The sequence below is a fragment of the Otolemur garnettii genome, unplaced genomic scaffold (assembly GCF_000181295.1).
Source record: "Otolemur garnettii isolate 467f Iridium unplaced genomic scaffold, OtoGar3 scaffold00067, whole genome shotgun sequence".
Lineage (NCBI taxonomy): Eukaryota > Metazoa > Chordata > Mammalia > Primates > Galagidae > Otolemur > Otolemur garnettii.
In genome coordinates this window covers 40,287-55,213 of record NW_003852462.1, presented here as the reverse complement: position 1 = coordinate 55,213, position 14,927 = coordinate 40,287, and the positions used below count along the sequence as shown (strand labels likewise).

General features: G+C 58.1%; 1 protein-coding gene across 1 annotated transcript; it reads right to left on the bottom strand.

The window, feature by feature from the left end:
• Window positions 1–33: 33 nt before the first annotated feature.
• On the bottom strand, window positions 34–14,668 carry SAMD11 (sterile alpha motif domain containing 11). The gene is made up of 13 exons (XM_003793172.1): window positions 14,597–14,668; window positions 11,003–11,184; window positions 10,400–10,450; window positions 7,119–7,243; window positions 4,756–4,845; window positions 4,462–4,596; window positions 2,875–3,037; window positions 1,887–2,002; window positions 1,660–1,738; window positions 1,103–1,587; window positions 804–928; window positions 410–520; window positions 34–279 (listed from the first exon to the last, which is right to left on the bottom strand). The coding sequence occupies exons 1-13, from the start codon at window positions 14,666–14,668 to the stop codon at window positions 34–36; spliced, it is 1,980 nt and encodes a 659-aa protein (XP_003793220.1).
• Between the last annotated feature and the right edge of the window lie 259 nt (window positions 14,669–14,927).

The following is a 14,927-nucleotide window of genomic DNA, read 5'->3' as shown; positions in this document are numbered from 1 at the left end:
ATCCAAGCAGTCGCCGGGGAGCTCACCAGCAACTTAACACAGGGGCTGGGAGGAGTCTGGGGGTCCTGGGAGCAGAGCCAAGGTCCCATTTTCCTGCTTGGGTGAAGCTCGGCTTGCTGGGTGGTGAGCCCCTGCATAGGGGGAGGGGACTGTTGCTGGGGATGGGTGCCGTTCTCCTGTGCTGAGCTCCTGCTCTGGGGCTCGTAGGGTTGGTGGCTGCAGTGGCAATGCCACCGGGAAGCTTGCCATGTAGAAGACTCGGCCTAGGCGCCTAGCCACCTGCAGAGAGATGGGCCTGGTGGGCTTTCTAGCAGTGCTGGCCAGCAGTCATGGAGAGCTTTTATTCCTCCCCCGCCCCATCCTCTCAGCTTTATCTGGAGTCCCTGAGGTGGCTCTCCAGCAAGCTCACCTGAGTCCGGATCTTGAGGGCTGGCCCCAGCTTCAGCCCCATTGTGGTGAGCAGGTGCTCCTCAGTCAGCAATGGCAGGGTCTCCCCATCTATACCTTGTTCTCTGAAGACCTGGGGGCGGTTCAGGGAAAGGCTTGCTTTCCTACCTGGGTCCCCCTAGCCCAGCAAAGACCCTGAGCAGAGCCAAGAAAAATTGAGTGCAACTTGCAGGAAAAATGCTCAAATGAAAAGAAAACCCTTTGTGAGCACCATCAGGCTAGGCAACCCTGCAACATGGTAGGAGGAGCATAGGCCATTGTCCCCAACATACTGCTTTTGGGGAGGGGAAACTTGGAGTGGAAGATGGCCCATGGTCCTTTCCAGGGAGGGTGGAAGAGTGATGTGTAGTACTCACCCGAGTATACTCCGCACAGCCAGACAGGCCCCCCACAAAGCTGCAGACATCATCCACGGTCCACTTGCTGACATCCTCAGGGGCTGTGGCTTCCTCCCCATCCATAAAGAGTCCCCCCACAGCACCTAGACCAAAGGGTTAGGTGAACTCTGGCCACTCTCCTACACCCCCACCCAGTTGCTGACCCTTGCCTACCCTAATGGATGCTGGATCCCTGACTAAATAGGAATTTCTCTCTGCTGGTCGCTCCCACTAGGGCCTTTCCACGAGGTGAGGGGAAGACCATGGGGGGTGCCCACCTGTGTGGAAGTAGGGGCTGATGGTATAGGGGAAGCCCAGGGGCAGTGTGGATCCTGAGAGAAGCCCCTTCCCCTCTGCACTGGCTCCTCCAGCTGGCACTTGGCCTGGGGTGAGGCCCCTGCCCCCAGCAGCCATCTCGGAATCTTCTCCGTCTGAGTCTTTGGGGGTCTCATCCTCTGAGCCATCTTGTGTCCAGAGCACAGTTCCTGTCATCTCCTTGGAGTCGCTGGGCTGGGTGGAGGCAGAGCCAGGGACCCCTTTTCGGGAGACTCGGCGGGCAGGCTCTCTGGGTGGGGTGGGAGGCCCAGACTCCGGGGGCAGGGCCAACAGCGGTGCGGAGCTGTGTTTCAGCACCAGCATGGCCCCGCGCCGCTGCAACTCCTCGGTGCCGTCGGGGGAACGCAGGGCGGCCTCGGGCGCCACCTGCTGCGGACGCGCACATTCCAGCTCCTTCTGGCGTAGCAGGTCCGCAGACAGCTCCAACCTGCATGGGGCAGGCAGGGTCAGCGGCCTCTCGCGTGGTCCATGCAGCCCACGCCGTCCCTGCCTCACCTACCGCGCTAGGCTCTGCTTCCGCAGGAGCTCCTGCTGCCGGGCAAACATCTCCGCTTGGGCGGGGGGCAGAAAACCGTAGCCTGTGAGGAGGACAAAGCATGGGACCTGGTGGCTGAGGTATCAACCGTTTTGGCCTGCACTATCACGTATGCCCTTGGCTCCGGGCAAAAGCGGGTCAAGGACGCCGAAGGCCCCGCAGGACACAAGACACACTCATCCACTCCTCACCTGGTGTCTGGCACAGAGCCGAGGGTACCCCCAAAAAGGGGTGCCTGAGATGAGGGCCCAGGGCGATGTGAGGGGCATTCTGGGGCGACAGCAGAGGGGGCGGCTGCGGCAGCTCCCTGTGGGCGGCAGGAAGATGAACGGGGCGCTCTCCCCACACTCCCCGGAATCCCCATTCTCGTAGCTGTCCCCCAAGCCCCCTCCCACTTCTTCCCGGCTCCTTTGCTAATTGCCGCCCCCTTCGCCCCGCCCAGCGGTCGATGCGCTGCTCGTTAGTGTTCTGGGTCGCAAGCCGTCGCCGCCCCCGCCCCCACCCCCGCCCCCGCCGCCGGCGCCAATTAATCTCCGCGGCGGCACAGAGGCGCTGACCTGGCGGGCGGCGGTGGCTGCAGAGGTAATTACTGCGCCGGGCGCCGTCGCCTGCTCCCGGCCTCCGCCTGCCACTGACGGGCAGGGGGGTGGGGGCGTCATTAGCTGCAGTCAGGGAGGAGGCTGCTGCAGACGCCACGATCTGTAACTCGGTGGGGTGGGGTCTCAGCCCTTCAGGCACCCGCTTCCCAGCGCGTTCCCCCTCGGACTAGGCAGGTCGACCCCGTCGCGCCACCCAGGCTCCCCTTTGCCCCGACCTCAGTCTTGCAGAGCTCCCTCCCAACAGACTAAGGGGGTTCCAGGCCTTGAACTGCTCCCCTGCTTCACCTTCTACCCCTCAGTGGTCCCCAGTAGAGTTCTCCTTAGCACTCCAGCCCCAGCAGCGGTCACCCCACTCATCTGCCCAGCTCAGTGGGCACCAGGAGGCTTCTACACAGCACACCCTAAACCAAGAGCTGAGCAATGTGCTTGCAACACTGGAAACACTCATACACACGGCTCTGACAGGAGATGGGTGGCTCAGTGGCTCAAAAAATCGAGGGGCAGACTGGGGCATGTCCTGCTCAGTCCAGGAACAAGAATGGAGAACATAGGGCCTCTCCGCACACAGCCACCCCAATACCTGTCTGAGAAGGACGCGGAGGCAGCTGGGGCAGGGCCCTCTCGGTGTTGAGCCAGGCCCTGCTTCCGACGCTGACCTGCAGGAGATGAAGGCAGGTGGACTTCCAGGCCACTGGGGCTCCTCAAAGCCGCAGCTGCCACCTCTTGCCGGACCCTCAGAAGATCTGGGGGAAGCGGGACAACAAAGGTGACCTAGAAGCTAGGCTCCCCCCAGACATTCCTTGTTCTGGTGAGCACAGGACAGTGGCTAGGGTAGCCAAGGAGAACCAGAGCTGGGGGGCCCCACACCATTTGGCCGTATGTCAGCCTGTCAGAGAGGTAACCAACTCAGGACACAGGAGATCCTCTCAATTTGGGGGGGGGGGAGGCAGGTGAGCACTGTACCCTTCCTTGGCAGGGGGTCGGGTGGTGCATGGGGGTCTCTGGCTTGGGGTGAGGTTGGACCCTTGAGGGGAAGGTGCCTGCAAAGGTTCCAGAGAAAGAGCACCAGGGAATTGCAGGGGCCCTGGGGACCCCTCCTGGGAGGCAAGGAAATCTGAGATGTTGGCACTATGCAACTGGGTAGAGCTTGCCACACACTGGCCTCTCTTGGGCTACTACCACACTGACCTCCCAGGCCTCTTTTCTCCCACTGCCCCTATTCACAGAGGCTCCGCGACCGCCTCTGTTTATAAATTAATTACTTGAGCGGGGCGGGGCGCTGGGCCGAGTGCCAGTAGTCAGAGCCAGCCACACTGCCCCCTCCCCGCCCCCCAATCAATTCTGACAGACCGTGCTGTCCCCGGTCAGGGCTGCTTTACCCGGCTCTGGGCGGTGGCGCGTGGTGTGATTGACAGCAGTTCCCCGCCCCGCCCCACCACGGATTGCACAGCGACCCCAGGCAGGGCAGGGAAAGCAATTAAAATGAGAGATTTTTAAATTATTAACATTTGGTGAATTATTCAGGCTCATTGTGCATGAGCTGCCCTGGGGGACGGTTCCTTGTGCAAGGAAGGAATCCTACCCCTTTTGGAAGCCCCCCCACCCACCTCTGCAACAAGAGCCATGTGGAGTGGCTTGAGAGTGACCCAGAGAATGTCCATGGGAGGCGAATGGCCAGGGTCAGTTCTGGCCACCAGGTTTCTAGCTGCACAACCCAGCCCTCTTATGACTGCTCCCCTCCCACCATGCTGAGCCAGCGTCTGCGGGTCAGTGTCCACTAAGGCACACCCTTGTGCACCAAGTGTACAGCCAGACTCAACACATAGACTACAGGACCATGAGAACTTGCTGTCCTGGGGAGGTAGGGGTTGCCCAAGCCCCGACTGCTCACTTTCACCACATGGGGCTCCCCAAGACTGAGTTTCCTCATGTATAAAATGTGAATTATGTGTGAGCATGGGGATGGGGGATGCAGCCAGGGGTCCTGGTGTAGGAACTCAGGCAGAGGGGGGACAACCACCTATGGGGCCCAGTCATGACCTGCACTCAGTCCTAGCCTTGGTGTTAGCAGCTTAGCATCCTGGGTGAATGGAGCCTCTGGGGGCGGGGAGAGCCTATGATGGGCACATTATTGGGGAGGAAGTTATGTGTGGGAGTGAGTGCTTACCATGGCTGGGGAGGCCCAGGTGGTAGAGACGCTGAGTGTCCTCAAAGGTGCCAGCCTCATTCAGTGCTGACACAAGCCGGCGGTAGTGTTCCTCTGGAGCCATGCTGGGCCCCAGCTCTGGCAGCAGCAGACTCTCTGTGTTGAGAGGGGTATATGGTAAGGGGATTCTCCTTCAGATACTGTGGGGGCGGGTCTCCCCTCTTAGAATTCTCATCTGAGCTCTGAGGGACCCTTTGAGACTCTGTCACCCCTTCCCTCCTCCAGCGAGACCCTTGTGCCTGGGTTGGCTCCCACCTTGGGGGGACTCTCTTCGGGCCCTCTTCTCTGAAGAGCAGTCGCTGCTGATGTGAGGGGAGCGGCCCAGCCTCTTGCCCAACAGGTCACCTGTGGGAAGGCAGAGTGACCCCCACGTTGCCTCTCAAGGCTTGGTGAAGAGGCACCAGCTCATTCTGAACTGCACCCACATTTCTCAGGGGTGCCCTTGGTCCTGTTGGATTAAGACTTTGCCCAGCTTAGGCACCCCAGGTGAGCCTTCCTGGCCAGAGGGCACTGGGGCCCTGGACTCTGGGGTACATTGCATAGAAATGAAAATTCATGGGGAGTTCCCACAGGGGCCCTGCTGCCCCGACCAGCTACCCCAGCCTCTTGTGCCAGCTGACCAGTTGGAAAAGAGTGAAATGCTTCTGATCTGACTGGGAGCCCCTTTTCCTCTTGGCGTCCCCTGCCAGCCTGGACAACATCTCTTCCTGCCCAGGGAAGTCACCTCTAGGCTGCTCTACACCTAGGTCCTCCACCCAATCACACCTGTCACTGGCCCAATCCTCCTGCCCGAGCCAGCAACACCTTGCTATGGTTGTCATACCTCTACACACCTGCCCTGCCAGGCTCTGAGCTCCCTTTGGCACACGGAGCAGCCTTGCTGTTGCACATTGGTCCCACCTGTCTGGCCATAAGGCCAGCCCCAGCCTGGAAAACAGATGCCTGCACAGAGTGAAGGCCCAGGCCAGGCTGGTCCCATGTCCATTTCTAGCACAGCCCCTGGCTCCTTGATGCTTGGCCTCCCCAGGGCTTTTGGAACCCACACCCTGGGGGTCTCCGCTGAACCCTGAACCCTCTCTCTATCTTGGGCCCCTGGCCATCCTCCCAGGCTTCTGGTGACCTGCCCCTCCCAGCCCTCCCATCAGCTCCAGAGCCTAATTCCTTTTTCTTATTCCCTTAATCTGTCATTTTTATCAGGCTGGGGAAGTAAGGCAGCGCGAGAGTGCCGATCAATCTCCACATTACAGCTGACAGAATGGTGCTAATAACTTATTGATCTCAGCCACCCTGTGGCCACTGGCCCAGTTGCCAGGCCCTGCCCCAAAGAGATGAATGATCCTTTGGCCTTTTTCAGGGGTCCCAGCTTCAGTGGGTTGCACTTGGGCCAGGGGCACACACTGCTGACTCCCCAAAGGTGCCATAGCCCTACAACCTCCATCCCAGAGCCTGGGCAGGGTCTCTACAAATGTCCCTTTAGGGTTTACCAAGGGATGGCATTTTTGGCAGGGGAAGCTCCCCCTCTTCTGTTGGAGGTTGTGGGCTCCTCACAGCTTGGGGAGGAGATCCTGGGGGTGGAGGGAGACCCAGCCCTGTGGGTGCAGGAAGAACATGAGCCTCTCAGGGACACGCTGGGGCAGACCTCACAGAAACTGGTCAGGCCCAGTTTGTGTGTGTGTGTGGGGGGCATTGTGTTTGGGGAGGGGCTGGGGCCTCAGGAAAAGAATTGCAAGAGGTTTCTGAGGAAGCAAGGAGAGGTGAGTAGGATACATAAATGCCCCCCAAAGAGGCCCTCAGGGAAGGCCAAGGGTGTGAAACCTAAACACAGAACACAGTTGGTGGCCTGGAAGTACTAGAAGTGTGGTCTGTGCACTGAGATGACAGAGTACAGCCAGGCAGTCCCCAGATGTGGGGCTCCTGAGCTGTGGCCTCTGGCTGGGAGCAGGTCCTGCGGAGGTCTCTGTGTGTGGGGGGGGGGCGGGAGGGGACTGCCAGTTCAGAATATTTCAATCATTGTGGGGCTCCCTGGGCTCTGCCTGATCGATGGGGCAATTAGATTTTATCAGCAGCCTGCCTCTGACACAGCCAGGAGCAGTCCCGCACCGGCCCCACAAAGGCCTCCCCAGGCACAGGCCTACAGGGGCCCAGATGGTGCTTGGGAGCCCCAGGAGGTCAGGCCCCCACCCTGATGGAAACATCCTGGCCAGGCCTGGGTCTGCAGCTGCCTCCTTCCCTCTGAGCTCCTGCCTGTGCCTTGGAGGTGACAACCCTGGGAAGCTGGACCAAGGCAGCTCTGTGGGGTCCTGTGTAGGGTAAGCCATTTGAGGGTGTGCATTTCTGAGCATCTGAGGCCCTGCCTTAGTCTGCCTCAGCCACTCCAAGCCCACCCCAGCATCAGCCACAGTGGAGCCACCGCCTCTGCCTCCTGTCTGCTGGGCTGGCTGGGATTAACACAATTACCATCACATGGAGCCCTGGGGGACAGCCGCCTGCATCTCCCGCCTCCCTGGCTGCTTGCCAAGCTGAGGGGTTGGCGGCCTCCAGAGCTGCTGAGCAAAGGCACAAGCTGTCTTCTGGCCCAGCTGCCCCATCCTTACCCTCAGGACCCCTGGACTCCTCACCTGCAGGTCCTAGGCCGATCTCCACGCTGCCTCTCTGGAACTCACAGCGGCTCTGATGCTCTGGCATCACGAGGTGGCGGCTGCGATGGACGCTGGATATGAGGGTGGGGATATTGCTGTCCTGGCTGTAGCAGAGCAAGACAGGCAAGGGCAGCTGTTCATAGCTGAATCCCACATGCACAGAGCCCTAGAGCAGAGGGAGCAAGTCACCCTGCCAGGGTTCTCAGGCTTCTCCCTGGGTCTGCAGAGATGAGGAGAGGGCAGAGGAGGAAGGGATAGGCCATCCCTCCTAGCAGGTGTGTGCCCAGCCTGAGCCTAGTAAGTGCTGGCCTCTGAGTGTGGCAGTACTGTGTGTGCCTCAGCATGTGGCCTGTGACACTGCTGTGTGTACCCCAGGGGCCAGCCGAAGTGATGAGGAACCTACTGCTTGGACCCTACCCAGCCCCAGCCTTTCATGCCCACCAGGCAGAAGGACCCTGCACAGGGCAGGCTCAGAGAAGACACGCCTGCTGCCAGCCCCTTCAGCACGAAGGGGGCTCATTATTTGGATTAAGACTTGCCAGTACTCCCTGACCTCCAATTTCTTCAAATTGAGAAAACTGAGGCTCAGAACACAGTCCTGCAGCTAAAAAGATACACTCACAAGCACACTGCACCAGCAGACACACACAACACACAACTGTCCCCCAGGCAGGTGTGGGCTTGGAATAAACACGCACTTAACTCTTTTGTCCCCTCTTTTCTCTTCTTTCTGCTAAGTCAGCGGAATCCCACATGCACAGAGCCCTAGAGCAGAGGGAGCAAGTCACCCTGCCAGGGTTCTCAGGCTTCTGGGTCTGCAGAGATGAGGAAAGGGCAGAGGAGGAAGGGATAGGCCATCCCTCCCAGCAGGCACCTTCTGCCCACCTGTAACTGAGCCGTGCTAACGCTAGGGCCTCTAGGCAGTGACCTGGGAACTGACCCTAAACCTCATTAAATAGCCTCCAGCCCCCCTGATCTGGGCTGGCTGAAGCTGGGCTAATCCAGGGCTGGCCCCTAAGCAGATCAGTTTCAGCGCCAAAGACTCAGGGAGACCCAGATGGGCCCTGAACCCTTAGGAGAGCCCCCATGTGCACGGGAGGATGGGGGTGGGAGAGTAAGCGCTTTATGGGATTAATTGGCAGTCTCATCCCCTCTGTGGTCCTCATTGACACTGGGGTGTTGAGAAAGAACTGCTGTCCTCAGCATGGAAAGTGTGTGTGGGGGGTCAGCCACTTCACAGCAACAGCTGCTGGGTGTCCCAGGATACCCATCTACAGGAGGAGAACCAGAATCCCAGGAAAGTAGGTGTAAAAGGGCTGGCAGTCTCTGGACCCCAGCATGGCACTCAGAAAGGAGGTGAGGCCACTTGAGCTGCCACTCCCTGGCTAGTCATTTGGGTACTTGGGAGTAGTGGTGCTGTAGCAGGTGACACCAATGGGAACCTGGACGCCTCCTGACCTCTACACTCTGCCTCAGGGGATTGCTCTTCAGGCCCTAAGGCAGCCCTTGGATACCTGCTGTGGTCACTAGGCCATGGGAGTGCACTAAGTGTGTGAAGTAAGGGCTGAAGAGAAGCTGGGACTTAGGGACTGAAGACACAGAAGCTATGCCTGGCCTCACAGCAGGAGGGGCTCAGCTGTGATATGCCCTCCTCACCTACCCAGATGTTGGGGTCTCTGTGCCACATGGTGGGGCTGGGTGGGGAGCAGCAGCCAGGCCAGACCCCACCCTCGAAGTCCTGCCCCTGCTTGTTTCCTTGCAGCCCGGGGCCCAGAAGAGGCCCTGCTGGTACCACTGCAGAGCCAGAGTGACAGAGGGATGGGTGAAGGGAAATGATGGGTTGAAACAATGGACACACAGGTGGAGATGGACAGACAGACAGGAAGCCAGAAGGACCAAGGGAGGCCAGAAGGGCAGGCCAAGGCAAAGACAGAACCTGGGGGGCAGTGTGGGCGCACCCTGGCATGACAGTCCCTTTGGTAAAATCCAGAAAACTTTTTTCACCCTTCTATGGCTGATGCAGGAGCGATGTACACCTGGCCTCTCCCTAGTGACACCCTGGGCTACCCAGGAACCTGCACCTGGATGCTAGGGTCCCTGACATGCCTGAGGCCATGTGGAAGGGGTGGGGGTGCTGCAGGCAGAAGAAGGAGCTGCCACTGGGCTTCTATGAGGGCCTCACTGACAAATTTATCCTGTAATGTCCCAAGTAAAAGGCTCATAAAATGTCATCAATGTTCATGACGGTTCATAAAAATGATCAGTTGAGCTGGCAACTCCAAAATGAGGTGGAAATAAGTTAAAGATGTTTTTATTGTAATTCAGTTCCAGGATCCAGACGTTCTCAGAGACATAAATAATAACACATCTGGCACAAAACCAGGACAAGCTCCCACCTGCCATGAGGCTGGGCTCAGGCCCATGTCCCCTACCCCGGCCCTGGGTATGGCTGTCAGGTGTGCGTGCCAACCCAAAGCTATAGCTGGGCTCTGCTCATAGGCTGACCACTCATGGTACCTCTGGAGCCAGGAACTTGGGTCCCCCAACACACAATACCTCTTTCTTGGGTTGCTTCATTTTTCTCTCCTTGTTACATCTTGACTTTTCACCCACCATCCTGCTTCTACATCCTGAATCCAACCCCCAACTTGCCAGCCTCCAGAAGGTCCTTTTCAAAACACATTCCTGGTCACTCCCCTGCTTAAGAATGTTTGAGGGCTCCCACTTGCCTGAAGGACAATACCTGACAGGCCCAGTAGCCAAGGCCCTCTAGCATCCAATTGAGCCTCTGCCCCACTCCCATACCCCTTCCATCCTCCCTCCATACTTTTGCAGACATCTCCTTTCCTTAGTGAACTTTCACACATTCTTCAAGAACCCACTCACTCACACATCACCAATCTCACTCACTTCCTGGTGGATCTCAGGGAGGTGGGAGAGAGAGTTCACAGCCTCATCTTTGGGCAGATGGGCTCAAATGGCCAGTTCCATGTGGGAGATGGGCATGCTCTGGTTTCAGGGATGTGCTGCTGCCAAGGGCCAGGCACAACCTTCTACCTCCCTGGATAGGTAAGATCTGCACAGCACATGTCACACGTGGAAGGTGCTCAGCCAGCATCAGCTCATTATGGCTGAGACAGTAACCAATAGACAGGCTGACTTCAGGCAGGCTGGAGAGACCCAGGTGCAGACCCTGGAGAGGGTGAGCCATACTACCTGTGCCCAGTGTTGGGGGAGCCTGGCTGGGCTGGGACCCCTACCTGCAGGATGTCTCTCGGAAGGAGATGTTCACATCCCAGTGGGTGTGGACCCTGCAGGGAGAGAGGAGGAGTCACTGTGGGCTCCCGCATCCCTGGAAACAGGGTAATATGTGTATGGACCTGTCTCCAGCACCCTGAGCAGTGGAAGGCAGCTATTGTGTCTAGCACTGTCTGTTCAGGCTCAACCTGCGCAGGGCTCCCACCAAGATGGGCTCACACCAGAGCTGGCTCCTGGCCTCACCAGCCACATGGGCAGAGGATGGAGCTAAGCACCCTTCTACCTACTGCCATTGCAGTGCACCCTGGGAGACCCTGAATCATGCTGGGGGCAGGGGGCCTTTGTATATTCCCCTTGACTGAAATTGGACTCCTAGCTGCCAGAGCTGCTCCAGTGGGCTAGGCCAGGCCCCTTAACCAGCCTCCTGCAAGTAGGGACCACATGGCAGTGGAGAGGGCACCAGCACTGAGGGCCAGAAAGGAAATGCCCTGTGCAGGCCTGGTCCAGGGGGCAGCATGGGAAGCCAGTGTCCCCTAAGCAGCCCACCTCAACACTCCCTCCCAGTGGGAGCTTGTGCACCCTCCTGCCTAGCTTTGGCTGAGTACCTTCTCTTCATGATACGGACATGCGGGTCATTCTCCTGCTTTAGGTCTGGCCTCCACCCGCAGGCTGGCCCACTCCCATCACTGTCACCATCACTAGTGGAGAAGCTGGGGGTCTGCTCCTTCTTCAGGACCCGGGCAGGGGGCGGGGCAACCGTCCTCTTGTCTGCCAGCCGTCCCCGGTTCTAGGGTGGGGTAAGAGGGAGGTGAGGCTGGACTAGGGCCTCAGTCCACAGATGCTCACCCCTGGCCTCAAACCCCAGGCCCGACCCCAAGGCATAGCCCAGGAGTGACAAGGCCAGGGCTACAGCTGGCCAAAGACTGGGAGGTAGGGTCTCAGGTAGGGGCTCCATGGACACTGCTGGGCTTGGCCATCCCACCCCAAGGTGCTCTGTGGAGGGCATGGCCCAGCTCCATCCCAGGGTCTCCCTTCCTAGGTGCCTGGGGTCTCTGGGGAATGTGTGTGCAGCTTGGAGCCGGTCCTGGTGGCCACACATGCAGAATGCAGTCACTTTGGCATGCACCTGCTGGGCAAGCCACCCATATTCCATGTAAACTCCCAAAAGAGACACCAAGGTCCACAAGCAAAGTCTCTTCTATTTTGTTAGCAAAGCCCAGCTCAGGGGCTAACCTGGGACTTGGAGAAACAGTCTGAGCTTGTTGACTGCTTGCAAACTGCAGGCCCTAGTGTTCACAGGTCACCAGACAAGAAGCCTTAACTGGCCCAGCCCTTTGTTCCCCTGGGCGCTGCTGAGCAGTTTTCCACAAGGCCCATTTCTTCTCTCCCAAACCCTATACCCAGGGAGTACATGTGTGGAGGTGTAGGTGCCCATGGGGCAGGGTATATACAGATCTTGCACACACAGACACACACACGGGCCAGCAACATGCTTGGTGCTGCCCACAGAACAGTGGGAGAGTATGCAGCCTGCCATCCCCAGGGTAAAGAAGAAAAATTATTTTCAGTGGGCAGGAGGCTTTTTCTTATTTAATAACAGGCTGCTGGCGGGGGGAGGTGGCAGAGGCCTTGAGAGTGCCCAATCCCCCCCTCTCCTCTGTTCAGCCACAGGGGTCTCCCACCAGTTGCCAGAACACACCTTTCTTTTCTTTTCTTTCTTTCTTTCTTTCTTTTTTTTTTTTTTTTTGAGACAGTCTTACTTTGTCACCCTTGGTAGAGTGCCATGGCATCATAGCTTACAACAACCTCAAACTCTTGGGCTCAAGCAATTCTCTCGCCTCAGCCTCCTAAGTAGCTGGGACTACAGGCACTGCCACAATGCTCAGTTATTGTTTTAGAGATGAAGTTTTGCTCTTGCTCAGGCTCGTCTCGAACTCCTGAGGTCAGGCAATCTACTCACCTCGGCCTCCCAGAGTGCTAGGATTACAGGTACGAGCCACAGCACCGGGTTCAGAACACACTCCTCAAGTTTGAGCAGGAAGGTGTCAAGGAGGGAACCCTACAACCCTAGATGGAACCAGTGATGTACAGGTTGACCAGAGCTGGCCACTGCCCTAACTGTTGGAGCAGAAGTGCTTCTCCTTGGATCAGGACCCCCCCACCTAGATGTACAGCCTCACTTCTAGCTTAATTTGGAAAGGATCTGGGAGCTGGAGTGTCTCCCACCTGGGCTGAAGTGTTCCCCTCAGGGTCCTGAGCCACAGTCCTCTGACACCTGCCCTCAGGAGCCCACATACCCAGCAAGATGGTTGTAGCCTTACTGAGGCCAGTGGGCGAGGCAGAGGGGTCTGAGGCAGGCCTGCCAGACCAGAGGGCCTCTACCCTGGCCTTGGCCCTGGGCATACCAGCGGCCACAGAGCCTGGCCAACTGCAGGCATGATACCACCGTCTGTGTCCACACCTCCCTGGATCAGACAGGGGTTCCAGGAGGTCCTCTCAATAGCCCCAGCCTGGAACCTCAGATTGACAACCTCTTTTCTCCCACATTCCTGCTTTAAGCAAAATATTCTCTTCAAAGAAAAAGGAGATGCATTCTAGTCTGTGGGACAGGGAAGAGGGGAAGATCTCCCCTTGGAAGGAGGCCAAAGGCAGCTGGCTGGGAACAGAGACCAGGCTGTGCATGCCTCAGCCCCATGACACAAAGAGCCAGGGGTGTGGGGATATGCCAGCACCCCAGCTGTGCCTTGAGGGCACCCAGGAAGACAGGTCTGGAGTGGCTGGGAGGGACAAGGAACACACACTCCCCCTTGCCATGGAGACCTCAGCCAGCTCACCCCTGTTCCACAGCACATGGGTTTGAAAACTTGGCCCTTAACCAAGAGCTGGCTCCTTTTCAGATGGCAAGGGGGCACTCATCCTGGTTGGTCCTAGAGGCACATGCTAAATTCTGTCCTTGGAATCTGACCACAAAGTATACACACACCTGTGGACCTGGCCGGGGGGGCTCAGCGATGATAAATGTGGGGGCTGGAAAAAAGGGGCCTACAGAGCTCATTCCTAAGGCAAAGATGCAGGGACAGGCCTAGGGACCCCTCTTCAGTACCAGCTTCTTGAGGGAATGAGGTAGGGACTCTTGCCTTGGGCAGGTATGCTACACTAAGCAGGAGGCAGGCTATCTGTGTACACTTGTCTGGGGAGCTCTGTATGTGGCATACAGATCGTGTGTGGGGTGGGTACCTGGGAGAAGTGTAGAATGAGCTGCACCCTCATTCTCTGTCCAACATGCTGTGCATTTGAGTGTTTGACTGTCCTCACAGGTGTCTATGGGCCTTCCAGCTGGCCCCTTCCCACCCAGGGCCCAGGAGGCTCCCAGAACTTCCTCTCTTCCACCTGAGCATGGGACCAGAGTAAGCCAGCATAGGACAAATCTGGGTCCTCTCATGCCCACTTTGAACATCTGCCTCTCCTATTCCTTCTTGTGGGAAGGGGTTGCTGAGCATGCCAGGAAGCATGCCCCCCAGGGGCTCCAAATAATTTCCTCTCAATAGTCAACTGCACTTTTATGTCAATCCCCCAACTCTGGATGCCTTGGGAGCAGGAGTGTGCATCCCCAGTCCCTCTTGTTCCCCAGACCAATGATGATGTCAGTGGCTGTCCATCCTTGGTTGGGACCTCGAACCAGCCTCAAACTCTATGTCTCTGGACAACAAAGGCCCACACTACAAAGACCGTGCCCATGACAGAGTTCTGAGCCCCAGAACATCCAGGTCCTTGCTATGTAGGGCTCTGGCCCTCAGCACCCCAGACAGGTCACTCATACCCAAACCTGTAACCACACCAGAAAGCAAGCCAGCCAAAACTGTCACGTTCAGTGGGGCCCCCAGACTGTGACAGGGGAACCCCCAGGCTCAAAGTGAATGACAATATCCAGGTAGTTTCACTACCCAGAATGTGAGGAGAAGCAGCTCCAAGGATCATAAAGGGGGATGGGCAGGACCCGTCCTGCATCTAAACAGGGAGGGGGTCTGGGCCCTAGGAGTTCTGCCTCCATCCAGGTACAAGGACAGAGAGAGCACAAAGCCAAGCCCCTCACCCCACCTGCCCCGTGAGGCTCCTTCCAGCACTCCCACCCTAAAAGCCAGGGGCAACGAACGAAGGGGATGATGACCCCCAAGCCCAACTCATCCCCAACATCTCACCACTGGGGAAGATATTCGACAGCCGGGACAGTCGCAGATCGGAGGGTGCACCTGCAGAATCCCCTTAGACATAAGCGTCTTCAGACTTTTCCCTGCGAGGAAAGTAAAGGCAGGCCCGGTGAGGGATCTGGAGCACGCGGGCAGCTTCCGGGTGCAGTCCGTTGCAAGGCTAGTCCCCCTTGCAACGTGTAAGGCGCGTGTGCGAAATACACGCCGACCCCCACACCCACCTCGGCCCAAGTTCCCAGCCCGCCGCCCCACCCTCAGCAGGGCTCTGCAATTCAAATGAGGGGCGGTCTCCTCCCCGCCCGCCCCTGCTCCCTCTGTACCC